This window comes from Tachyglossus aculeatus, chromosome 2 (assembly GCF_015852505.1).
Source record: "Tachyglossus aculeatus isolate mTacAcu1 chromosome 2, mTacAcu1.pri, whole genome shotgun sequence".
NCBI lineage: Eukaryota > Metazoa > Chordata > Mammalia > Monotremata > Tachyglossidae > Tachyglossus > Tachyglossus aculeatus.
Window position 1 is genome coordinate 33,728,120 of NC_052067.1, and position 13,692 is coordinate 33,741,811.

Consider the following 13,692-nt stretch of genomic DNA (forward strand, 5'->3'; position numbering starts at 1 on the left):
AGATGGTCCAGGAGAATTCAACTCAGAAAAACACCTGTACAGTTGGTTGTACTTGATAGCGTATTTTCAATCAATCAATCAATCAGTTATATTTATTGAGCGCTTACTGTGTGCAGAGCACTGTACTAAGTTCTTGGAAAGTACAAGTTGGCAACATATAGGGACAGTCCCTACCCAACAGTGGGCTCACGGTCTAAAAGGGGGAGACAGAGAACAAAACCAAACATACTCACAAAATAAAATAAATATTTTCGATAATAATTAAATGAGTAGGGAAGAGTATTAAAGAGTATTGCCCCTCGTGAGTCACAGTATTATCATTGTCATCATCATCATGTTCATCCTCACTGTCAGTGATATTTGAGCATTCGCTTTAGCCAAAGCATCATAGTAAGCTCCACTGTGCCCCATTCTAGTGCAGCGTGCAGCTATTGACCTGGCTGGTCACTACAGCATTAACTTATGCCAAAATCATTTTGTGGATGGAGGAACAGATGAGTGGGAGGCTTCATGGAGAAGATAAGTTTATAGTAGAAAAACTCCGTACAATATGAAAAAGGTATATGTGTTCCGCATATATTCATAGGTATACAACATGACATTCTAGGGTGCTCAGTGAAACTTCTTTCTTGAAAGGAAAACGATCCCTCTATAATGTAATGGCTTTTTTCTAAGAGGTAAGATGGTTTTGAAAAGCAGCCAGACAATGCTTCAGGTGAAATGTTGTCTCTACCTTGGTGCAGGGAGAAAATTATTGTATATTAAAGTCTACAGCCAGCAGGAATCATCTGTTGCCCAGGGGACACAAAGCTTTCTCACATGGTTCAAGGAGGATGAGTTTATGGGCACTATTCTGCTCTGCTCCCTAGTAACTTATAGGAGCTATTGTGGGAGGTAGCAGAGTGAAGACTTGATTGGTGAGATTCTTACAATATGCTCTGTGTTAAGGGCTGGTAGGTGCTGTATGCCTTTAATTTTCATCTATCAGTCCCTCTCAGTGTATTACCTAGCACCCATATTAATAGGCCTGGAAGAGACTTGGAGAAATTATGTAATTTATTTCTCACTGCAGACAAGACCTCGGTGTAAACTATGCACGGGAAATGAGACTGTACTGTTTATAAAGCCTTACAAAGAAATCTCCCAAACTCCATCCTTGTCTATTTCAATGTATCTAGCCTAAATCCTTCACTTTAACTATCTAAACCCTTGTTCTCTTCTAAGTGGAAGTGGAAAGTAGCTGGTCAACACTTTCTATCATACTTGAAATCCATAAAACTGCCACTCTGACTTCCCTGTTTTTATAATTGATTTTTCTAGTATTTTCTAGTATGTACACAGTTTTTTTGAGCTTATGGCTAGCAAAGTGAAGGTCATAGCAGCTGTAAGATTTTATATCGCAAGATTTGTTCACATAGAGAAAATATTTCAGAGTGGGGAAGGACTTCAACTTGCACTGGTTAGAGATATATTTGTAGGGCGTTAGTATTTGACCATCTCTTCTTGATTATGTGCTTCACGTTTATACTCTCAAAAGGTTGGAAAGGAATCAAGTTTAAAGGAAAGAAAGAGTCTTTTTTAAGACTGTGTTGATAAATTGAAAATAAAGACAATGAAAGAGCCGCTCAGGTTTATTACTTTTAAGCAAAGCTGTATTATTGACTGATTCCTGTGATTAAAACAGCTCTGACCATCAGAGATTAAGGACCCTCAAACCCAGTAGGTATAATATCAGCAATGTCAGAATTTCACTTTAAGACTTACTTGAAAAATCGTCTTTTGTTTTTTTGTTTGTTTGTTTGGCATTACAATGTAGCTTTGAGGATGGTGTCAGACAGCTGTGAGATCTCAGCATTTATGCAATGCTGTACTTCCCAAGTTAAACAGCAATTTCCAAGGAAAGAGAAGTGTGCATGTACAGAAGGTGGTAATGAATAGCCATTTGATGTAAGAAGCAAAAATAATCAACAGTGAAATTTAGGAAGCAGGCACCAACCCTTCCCAGTCCTACATAAATTTCAGGTTTGGTTTTTTTACAGAATGTGCAGCTTCATGGTTTTGTCACCCATCATCATCATCATTATCATCCTCATCAATAGTATTTATTGAGCGCTTTCTGTGTGCAGAGAACTGTACTGAGCGCTTGGGAGAATATAATACAAGTTGGTAGATATGTTCCCTGCTCACGATGAGCTTATAGTCTAGAGGGGGTATCATCCTGGCAAACTGAATTACTGTGGAAAGAGAAGAAATGTTCTAATGTCTTTGAAAGCTTTGATATTGATTTTCCTAGTAATAAAATTCCAAAAGGTGAGCCAGAATGACACCATTTTATTCATGCTTTGCTTCCAAGCGTTCCTTATGTCAAAAAAGGGACCCTCAGTAAAACTAAAACAGAGAATTCATCTCTCGTTAACAAAAACTCCATTAGACTACGTTTGTTAAAAGGTATGACAAATGTGAATTGCTCTTAGTACAGGGAATTATCTATTACTGAAGTAAATGAAAGATAATTTAAGATTGCATTCACAATTATTACAAAACCTCTTCTTAGCCATTATTTTCAACTTTCTACTCCAGAAAACCGTGAATTAAAGCTATTGAAATGGCAAAAGTGACTGACATTCACTCAATCAGTCATATTTATTGAATGCAACCTAAGTGCTAGGCTTAGGAGAGTTTAATAGTAGCAAGTCATATAGTCCCTTAACTAAAGGAGTTTACTATTTTAAACCCTGTCCCTGGTGTTCTGTAGAAAAAGCTGTGGAATGGCCAAGCAGCTTACAGAGAGGTGAAGGGGAAACTAGGAAACCAAAATCTGGGTCTTTAGCCATTAAAAGTTGACTTCATAGGATATTTCTGTCTCATAAAGTATATGAATTGAAAAATGAAGTGAGGAAGAAAATGAAAAAGATAGAGGTTTAAAGTAACAGAATATACCCTGTTGTTCCAGGTGTGTATTTGACGTAGTCAATTTAAGCAGACTATTTTGGAACTATGTTCTTTTTCTTTCTTTTGGCTGTTTTGAGCAGTGAAAGAGTAGTTGAAAAGACAAGTGAAGGCTGTTCGTTGTAGTGCAGTAAAACATAGTCACTTATTCCTTAAAGCAGAAGGTGCATTCTTGCAGAATACCAGATTAAGGGCAAAATTGCCTCTAGAATACCTAGAATAAATGCATGCATTCATTTCTTCCAGTTGTGTGTATCATATTCTACCCGTATTGTCAGAAGAACATTTTCCTAATTCTTCAGTAGCATTCTAGCCAAAACAAGGAATAAAACATGCATTATGGCAGAACTAATTTATCATCAGAAATGCTTTTGTGGTTGACTGCAGGGTCCCCTTAGTGTTGTAAAAGACTTTACCTTAATCAGTGGTAGTTATTGAGTACTGTACTAAGTGCTATGATTGAGTCATCTGCATAGAGGTGGTAGTTGAAGCCATGAGGGCAGATCAACTCCCCAAGGGTGTGGTGGTAGGTTAAGAAGAGAAGAGAACCCACACACGGAAAGTAGGAGGTTGGTGAAAGAGACTGAAAAGGCACAACCAGAGACATGGAAAGAACCAACAGAGAGCAGGTTTCTTAGTGTTTTGGGGGGAAAGGGAGCAGTCTTTCCCAGCAGTGTTTTGTGTTTTTAATGGTATTTGTTAAGCACCTACTATTTGCCAGGCACTGTCCGAATTAATCATATTGGGGACACAGTACCTGTTGCACATGGGGCTCACAGTCTTAATCCCCGTTTTGCAGATGAGGGAACTGAGTCATAGAGGCAGTAAAGTGACTTGCCAAAGGTCACCCAGCAGACAAGTAGCGGAGTTGGGATTAGAACCCACGTCCTTCTGACTTCTAGGCCTATGCTCTGTCCACTAGGTCACACTACTTTCACTTTAATGGCAGTCGAGAGGTTAAGGGTGATTAAGGGAACAGTATAAGTCCCTTAGAATTAGCAAGAAGGAGCTCTCTGGGGCCTTTGGAAAGAGCACTCTCAGGGAAGTGAAAGGACAGACATCAGATTGTTGTGTGCAACAAAGTGAGATGGAGGTGAGGAAGTGGAAACAGAGAGTATATACCACCTGGACAGGAGTGGGAGAAGTGGGGCAATAGTTGGAAGATGGAGTACGATCCAGGAATGTTTATTTTAGGATAGGGTTGAAGGGAAGGAGTCATCATAGAGTGAATGGTTGAAGGTGGTGTGGTGGTCAGGAGAATCGAAGAATGAGCACAAGTGTTTTTAGAAGGCGGAATGAGGCGCTGTTAGAAGTGGTAGATTTTGAAAGTAGTCCAGAAATCTCCTTCTTTGAGATGGCCGAGGTGGTAAAGGGTTCATTCATTCATTCAGTCGTATTTATTGAGCGTTTACTGTGTGCAGAGCACTGTACTTAGTGCTTGGGAAGTACAAGTTGGCAACATATAGAGACGGTTCCTACCCAACAGCGGGCTCACAGTAGCAGGGTGAGAGACTTTGAGGAGCTCCCTCCTGATGGGTTCAATTTTAGCAACACGGGTGAGCAGGGAGTTAGGTGTATATGAGTTTACCTCATTTATCCTCTTAATTCATATTAAGCGGATTCATATCCATATTTTTGGCTGGGTCAAACAACCAGAGAATAAGGGTGATGCCCAAACACACATTAGTAGCCAATAGTACAGTTAGAACTAAGTTGTCTTTAAATTTTTAGTCCGGCCAGGATCATACTGGCTTGAAAGGAATTACTGGGAAATTTGACATGAATGCTAACTAGGACTAAGCAGTTCCTTACTTAGTTGGAACCTAACACAGCCCAGAACTTCCTACAAAGGCATGCTAAAGTTTTCCCACTAGCGTAGTGAGCTTGTCTAGCCTTAGTCAAAGTGCAGTAATTTCCTAATTTTTTTATAATTTTTTTAAACAAATGACACAATATCGTTCATCTCCTTTTTAATCATTTCTCTGTGGTCAGAACCAAAATTCAATTTATTTAGGGTAATGCTTGGTTGCGATGGATAAAGTCCTTTGAGCCTGGCAGTTTTTAGTCAGCTTCCACCTCAACCACCTTCTGTTTAAGCCAGCAATTGCAGGATTAATGGCAATGTTTTTTTTTTACTCTTCTGTCACTCTTATTGATAAAGGCATAGAATAATAAAGGCATGTTGAATTGGTCTTTTTTAATTTAGTTCATTTGGATGCAAATCCTTTGGACTAGATAGAGGAATCAAATTTAGAAGCAAATCCTGGGTGCTGAAACAAAAATAATTTCAGATCGGAAAGGAAAATAATGCAGATTTACATAGTTTAATTGCAAGACTATATGAGATGGGTTTTGTGGGTTTGTTTTTTAAAAGTTAGTTTTTTTTACTATTCATAATTTTTAAATTATCCTGCTGAACTATTCTGTAAAGTGAAATATTCTAATTGGCTGCCAAATAAAGGGATGGTAAGGGAACTTGAACACATTGTTTGGCCTGTTAAAAAACTAGTTCAGTAAATAGTTCATTTTACACAAGAGGATGTTTTAAAATCAAGTCTTCAGCATTCTTATGTTTGCTGTAAAAATGTTGATATAGTACTCCTTGGATTTTAATAACTGATTTTTTTTTATCCTGCCTAGGTCACGAGACCTGTGTAGAACTTCTGCTAGAACAGGAAGTCTTCCAGAAAATGGAAGGAAATTCTTTCAGCCCATTGCATTGTGCTGTGTAAGGAAAACTAAAGTAAATTAATTTAAATACAGTATTAGAGGTATTTTCTGTTTTTTGTGTCACTAGGATTTTATTTTTTTTTAGGATAAATGACAATGAAAGTGCTGCTGAAATGCTAATTGATTCATTGGGCAACAGCATTGTGAATTCAACAGATACAAAAGGAAGGTGAGAACGAATGCTGTCAAGATCAGCTCTGTTTAAATTGTGGAATAATTTTTGCAACTGAGAACACGATGTATATTGTCTATTTGGAATATAAGTGCATTTCTTTGGCTGTTTTGCAGAACTCCTCTTCATGCAGCTGCCTTTACAGACCATGTAGAGTGTTTACAGCTTCTTCTCACTCATAATGCTCAAGTAAATTGTGTAGATTCTTCTGGGAAAACACCTCTAATGATGGCTGCGGAAAACGGACAAACAAATACAGTTGGTAAATAAGATGCCGGAGGGTTTTTACTCATTTCATAATATTCACTTTCTCTTTGCCTTCGCAGTTTTCATCTGTCCTCTACATTGACAGAAACCAGTTTGGATAATATGCACCTGCCCCTGCCACCTCACCTCTTCAATTTTCCATTGTTTCACACTTGCCTTCTTCCCTTTTCCCAATTCACACATGGACATTCCCACCAAACTGACTAGTGCCGGTGGGAGTGCGTCTACTTCGCTCTCTCCTTCTACCTCGGCGATGCATGGAGGTTGGTGGGAAACAGAGAGACTAGCACAGATCTGTTTTGCCCTCCCTCCATTCTCCTTGCTGCATGTGGTATTTCTATTTATTTATATACTTATATATGTATTTATATATAACACATATATTATATGTAATATATAAGTATGTATTTATTTCTGTTTATTCTGATGACACCTGTCCATATGTTTTGTTTTGTTGTCTGTCTCCCCCTTCTAGACTGTGAGCCCGTGTTGGGCAGGGACCACCTCTATATGTTCCCAACTTGTACTTCCCAAGCACTTAGTACAGTGCTCTGCACACAGTAAGCGCTCAATAAATACGATTGAATGAATGAATATGTAATATATAAATATGTATTTATTTCTGTTTATTCTGATGACTTGACACCTGTCCTTTTGTTTTGTTGTCTGTCTCCCCCTTCTAGACTGTGAGCCCGTGTTGGGCAGGGACCATCTCTATGTGTTCCCAGCTTGTACTTCCCAAGCACTTACTACAGTGCTCTGCACACAGTAAGCGCTCAATAAATACGATTGAATGAATGAATGAATGTAGCAGCCGCCGATAACATTTAGCTGGGGGCCCATATCCCTAATTGTCCTTTAGCCCAGGAAAATCAAGGTATCGGTTAAGGGGGGTCAGGATCATGAGCAGCGTCTCCCAACCCCTGTTTAAAATTCCTTTGGAACCTGACATTGCCCATGTGTCAAACAGGAAACCAAGAGGTAAGGCTGCTCTGGCTTTTCTTTTCCCATAAAGGGTAGACAGTGATTAAAGCTACTGTCGGGTGTTCCTTGTATTTAAACTTTCAAATGTTTAAATGTATAAATATCATTCCTTTCACTTTTGCTCTTCCCTGTGTATTTTTCAGAATTTATTAATTTGTAAAAAACCAAGGACACGGGTCCTCGGTGGAAAAATAAATGCAAATTTCCTTTTCCCACAGAGATGCTAGTTAGCAGCGCTAATGCAGATCTGACGTTGCAAGATAACAGTAAAAACACAGCCCTCCATTTGGCTTGCAGCAAGGTGGGTACTCATTTTGAAGCCGTGTTTTCAGTGTTGTTGATAAAAGTCGGAAGCGGTGATGATGGAAATTTTATTTCATCAAAAATGAAGTTTGAGCTCCTTGAAAAAAGCTACGTGAATAGCTACGTATTGTGAATGTTCATTTGCACGTTAATTTAGAGGCATTTTTTTTTACATCCCTTAATGCCAGAGTAATCTTGGCTAATTGGTCCCTTGTGGGTAAGGATCCACCCAGCAGTAAGCGTTTACAGTGATCAGAATAGGTTTAAATCCTCACTTGAGATCCCATGGTAGGTACAGAGCTAAGAAAGTCAAGCTACGTGTAAATATATATATTTACCTTGGGGTCTCTTTGGGGAATCCTAGAAGGACTGCATTGGGCAACCAAACCTAGGCACAAAGGCGTCCTGCCAGTCTGATTAATAACAGTAAGCGCTCAATAAAAACGATTGAATGAATTAAGGGAACTAAAGTTTCAACCTCTGGTGCTGGCCCCCCAAGTAGCTGAGTTTGTGTGACCAGAGTTCAGTTAACCGCACTGTGTTCCCACACCGCACTTGATCTCTTCGTCCCAGCGTGGCTCAGTGGAAAGAGCCCGGGCTTTGGAGTCAGAAGTCATGGGTTCGAATCCCGGCTCCGCCACATGTCTGCTGTGTGACCTCGGGCAAGTCACTTCACTTCTCGGTGCCTCAGTTACCTCATCTGTAAAAATGGGGATGAAGACTGTGAGCCCCACATGGTACAACCTGATCACTTTGTATCCCCCCCAGCGCTTAGAACAGTGCTTTGCCCATAGTAAGCGCTTAACAAATTCTATTATTATTATTATCATTATTATTAATATTCAAAGCCCTACTGAGATATCACCTCCTCCAGGAGGCCTTCCCAGACTGAGCCCCCGTTTTCCTCTCCTCCTCCCCATGCCCCCCACACTACCTCCTTCCCCTCCCCACTGCACTTGTATATATTGGTACAGATTTATTACTTTATTTGACTTGTACATATTTACTATTGTATTTATTTTGTAAATGATGTGCATATAGCTTTAATTCCATTTGTTCTGACGATTTTGACACCCGTCTACATGTTTAGTTTTGTTGTCTGTCTCCCCCTTCTAGACTGTGAGCCCGTTGGTGTGTAGGGACTGTCTCTGTATGTTGCCGACTTGTACTTCCCAAGCGCTTAGTACAGTGCTCTGCACAAAGTAAGCGCTCAATAAATACATTTGAATGAGTGAATGAATTTAGCCTTTGCGCTAACAGCCTTCTCTAAGGGCTTTACTCCTAGTTACTCATTCCTCGTTAACCCTCCTTTTTAACTGTGGAAATCCCCCGTCTGAGAGTGTTTCCCCGACTTTGTCAACCAGATTTTTGACAAGCAGCACCTCCTTTTCTCCAGCATGTCAGGGAACAAAGTTAATTGCTGAATCAATACTTTAAACAGTTTGTTTTCTAAGGCTTCTCACCATGTTTTAGGGTCATGAAACTAGTGCCTTGTTAATCCTGGAGAAGATAACAGATAGAAACCTCATCAATGCAACTAATGCAGCCTTGCAAACGTAAGTATGGCTACCGATCTAACTTGTAGTTGAATCAGTCAGTGGCATTTATTGAATGTTGACTGTGTGCAGAGCCCTGCGTCGGAGAGTACAGTACAACAGAGTTGATAGGCATAATCCCTGCCCTGAAGGAGTTTACAGTCTAGCGGAGGAAATTTTATGTCCATAATTGTTGTGGGACTATGGGTGGAGTGAGCGTCAAGTGCTTTTAAAGGGTACGTATCCAAGTACTTAGGTAACACATAGTTAAGCAACATGGCCTAGTGGATAGAGCACGGGGCTGGAGTTGGAAGGACCTGGGTTCTAATCCTGTCTCTGCCATTTGACTTCTGGGATGACCTTGGGCAAGTCACTTAACTTCTCTGTGCCTCAGTTCCCTCATCTGTAAAATGGGGATTAGTACTGTGAGGCCTTTTAGACTGTGAGCCCACTGTTGGGTAGGGACTGTCTCTATATGTTGCCGACTTGTACTTCCCAAGCGCTTAGTACAGTGCTCTGCACAGAGTAAGCGCTCAATAAATACGATTGATGATGACGTGGACTGTGTCCAACCTAATTAACTTATATCTACCCCGGAACTCACTACAGTGCCTGACCTGTATTAGACACTTAGCAATCCATAAAAAAAGTGATTTGAATAGAGCTTTGAAGTTGGGGAGGATGGTGGTCTGTAGTTTATGAAGTGGGGAAGGAATTGAATGTATTGCACTTTCTTAGGGGGTAAGGTTTATCCCCAGATATAAAAAAAATCATAATTTGTTTGGACAGGTACAAATTATATTAGTACCAAAGGTAACTCTAAATTGATCCTATGGTAAAAAGTCCATGACTGTTGCCTTTAACCATTCAAACTTCCTGCTTAGAGGTTCTAAGGACATTTGATTCTCATATTGCTCAAAGAATACCTGGAAATGATTCTCATCCCATCACCTCACATTCATAGGGTGTACTTTTGCAATTTTGCCTTTCCATGCCACTCTCCTTTACCAACTCATAGTTTATAACATATTCCTTTGTTTTTTTCTTTGTTTTTTGTGGGAAGGGGGCAGAATCTTCATTTCTAGAAAGATTTGGTTTTTCATTTGTTTTTTACAATAGTCCTTTCTGGAATATGTTCAGTCTGTCACCAAACTTCATCATTCTTCTAGCCTCTCCATTCTCTTCTTGCTCTCACCACAAAACAACATTGATTCCACAAATTTTAAACTCCTTGCTTGACTCATGGATTTTCCTCGAAATTAGTTTTCTGCATGCGTATCCCCTGCAGTCAGTAAGCACCTTTGGGTAGGGATCATATCTACCTACTCTATTATATTGAACTTTCCCAAGCACTTAGTACAGTGCTCAGCACACAAGAGCTCAGTAAATACCACTGATTGATTGATCGTATTATTGGATGGTCTTTTAGTGTCAGACCCTAATCTCTCTTTTCTTGTTGACTTGTTATGTTTCACCATTTAGCCTGTCCAGATTCATTGTTAAAACTAGAAGGATGAAAAATACATCTTTCTAACCTTTCCTTTTGTTTTTCAATCCCATTAATCGATTCATTTGTTATCAGATACTGTGAAGTACAGATTAAGCAAAATTAGTTTTCTGTATGCATATCCCCTGCAGTCAGTAAGTACATTTGGGTAGGGATCATATCTACCAACTCTATTGTATTGAACTCTCCCAAGCACTTAGTACAGTGCTCAGCACACAATAAGAGCTCAGTAAATACCACTGATTGATTGATCGTATTATTGGACGGTCTTTTAGTGTCAGACCCTAATCTCTCTTTTCTTGTTGACCTTTTATGTTTCACCATTTAGCCTGTCCAGATTCAGTGTTAAAACTAGGATGAAAAATACATCTTTCTAACCTTTCCTTTTGTTTTTCAATCCCATTAATCGATTCATTTGTTATCAGATACTGTGAAGTACAGATTAAGCAACCGTAAGGAAGCACAGACTCACTTAGATTTTTTTTTTTGAATCCCAAAAGTTCTCAGCACATAGGATTGACTCAGAGTTACTTCTGAAGAGCAGATTTCACCTGTCTTAGGTATCCATCAAACATAACCCACACCTGTCTCTTGGTGCTGCAACAGGTATTCTCAGCTTCGGTGGCTAATGATAAATAAGGTGTAGGATCCTCTCACGGTACTGTTGCTTCCCCATCAGAAGTGCTTTTCTTTCTCCTCCCCTTGCTCCTTCCCCTTTCAGATTTCCAAGCTCTTGATTACATAAAAACTCCTATCAACACCCACTCTGTTTTCATCAACTGTAGTTTGGCCGAGGTTTCTTCCTCACACTCTGCTTTGGGCAACTTTGCTCTGCCAAGACTCCAAGTTCTCCACCCCCACCCTACTCTCTTCTCTTTCTAGAGCTGTATTCACTCTGCTCCGCCTTTACTTGGCACACAAATCCAGGGAAAATTTAAAGAAATCTAAAGAAATGCTTATGCTGTTCCCAAACAAGTTACGGATCATTCAGATAAAAATTTTACTCAAGAGAACAAGTAACAGATATCAACAAGAGCAAACATTAATAAGCAGTGCTCAGCCCATTTGACTGTATAGTGTTCGGTGCTGGACTGACTCAGAATTTCTCAAGAAGATTTACAGTTCAGCTTTATTCTCAATCCCAAATGTTCACGACATGGCTCACAGCTGCATAGACAGGCAGCTCTTGATGTACAATGATTTATTTTGGAGTTTTGTAATAAATTAGGAAACACATTTGACAAGATTCCATAGATACAAGGCAAGTCGTCCATGGTGGGTGGTGGGGCAATTGCCCCTTTGGACTTAGCGCAGTTGGCACTAATGCCATTTTCTTCACTTCCATAATATTTTGGACAGGAAGAGTAGGCACACCTGGCTCCCTCCCTCCCTTATAGCTGGGTAAGAGCCAAAATAATAATAATAATAGTATCAGTTAAGTGCTTACTGTGTGCCAAGCACCGTTATAAGCACTGGGATAAATACAAGGTTATCAGGTTGTCCCACGTGGGGCTCACAGTCATAATCCCCATTTTACGAATGAGGTAACTGAGGCACAGAGAAGTTGTGACTTGCCCAGAGTCACACAGCTGACAAGTGGCAGAGCCGGGATTAGAACTCATGACCCCCGACTCCCAAGCCCGTGCTCTTTCCACTAAGCCACGCTGCTTCTGGAACTGACAGTTCGTCACCTTTGCCCTCAACTAGGAGGATGTGGTGTTCAGTCCGATAACTTATGAAATTCCCATCATCTTCAGTGGAGACCAAGCCAGCACTACTGCTTCTCCCAGATGCCCTTAGGGGTGCGACATTCCCTTCCACTGCACCGTGGGAATGAACTTGTCTCTCCTACCTCCATGAATGACACCCCCCCCTCACACTGCTGCTGTCAGTAAGCATCAGCAGTGCTGAGAATGGACCAGCTGAGTAGGAATTGCAGGCAGAGAAGCAGCATGGCTCAGTGGACAGAGCATGGGTTCAAATCCCAGCTCCGCCGATTGTCAGCTGTGTGACTTTGGGCAAGTCACTTAACTTCTCTGTGCCTCAGCTACCTCATCTGTCAAATGGGGATTAAGACTGTGAGCCCCCCGTGGGACAATCTGATCTCCTTGTAACCTCCCCAGTGCTTAGATCAGTGCCTTGCACATAGTAAGCGCTTAATAAATGCCATTATTATTATTATTATTATCCTGGGCAGGGAAGTGGACAATCCCTTCCCCTCTCACTCCATCCCCTCGCCCCTTGGCACTGGAGAAGGAGATGATTCAGCCAGCCCCCACAGCCACAGAGAAGGCGGCAAGTACGGCTTCTATACTGGCCCTGGAGTCCAGCGATATGCCCAGCTAAATGTCATCAGTGGCACAGGAGAAGGAGTGTTGCGATGCTCTAGCCTCTATGGTATTAATACTTTTCCGTAAAAGTGTTTTGTAGAGCTAATTCTGTCACTATATTTTTGGGTTTCCCCCCCCAGACCTCTGCACGTTGCTGCCCGAAATGGACTTACAGTGGTAGTTCAAGAACTCTTGGGGAAAGGAGCAAGTGTGCTTGCTGTAGATGAAAATGGTAACTAATTTCTACACTATTTTGCCTTTAGGGAATTGCCTTCGGGGATATTTTTGGGCCTGAATGTTTGTGAGAGTTGAAAATGATCACTGTTAATTCTCTCTGAGCCTGGGTGTCGGGGTAATAGTCGGAGCAACACTGGAAGTCAGACTAGTGAGCTCTCTTTGTAGCCTACTCTGCAGGCAGCAGAGTTATTGTAGCGATCTCGCTATGGGCTCTACCCCCAAAACGTTGTCTCCTTTTGGGAAGTGCATATTGTCACAGGGTGGGGAGAAATGAGGCCCACTTCCCTGAAATAAGCAGGTGGAAGCTCCTTTGGAATGGGATGGGTAAAGAGAAATGCTAACAATTCCATTTCGTGAGCAGGGAAATGACAAGGATTTCAGACTTCTGAATCAGACCACTAAATCACAATTAGTGTTAATTGGATTTACCTTTAATATAAAGTTTCTAACGCTAGAAAGGTCGTGGGGGACCTACACCAGAGAAATACAAATTAAGGCTAGATTTTTATTTTTAGAATATAGCGCATTGAGTTCCAATAGCCGGGCCGGGCAATTTATTATTCAGATGGCATGTACATGCCTACATGTAATATATTGGCCTCTCTTGGGGGCCCTTAGGTTTTAACAACTGAATTTGCCCCCATGCAGTTGCCTCAGATCAGTGTGTGAACAATTCTC

At 40.7% G+C, this 13,692-nt stretch overlaps 1 protein-coding gene across 3 annotated transcripts in view; it reads left to right on the plus strand.

Annotated features, from left to right (window-relative positions):
* The window catches only part of ANKRD28 (ankyrin repeat domain 28), a 152,239-nt gene that overhangs the window by 135,583 nt on the left and 2,964 nt on the right, over positions 1-13,692 (plus strand). For all 3 annotated transcript variants that reach the window (XM_038760534.1, XM_038760543.1, XM_038760525.1), the window contains 6 exons: positions 5,590-5,677; positions 5,765-5,848; positions 5,968-6,113; positions 7,321-7,403; positions 8,879-8,961; positions 12,918-13,009. In XM_038760534.1, the coding sequence (XP_038616462.1) occupies positions 5,590-5,677; positions 5,765-5,848; positions 5,968-6,113; positions 7,321-7,403; positions 8,879-8,961; positions 12,918-13,009 (576 nt within the window). The remainder of the gene's footprint in view (positions 1-5,589; positions 5,678-5,764; positions 5,849-5,967; positions 6,114-7,320; positions 7,404-8,878; positions 8,962-12,917; positions 13,010-13,692) is intronic.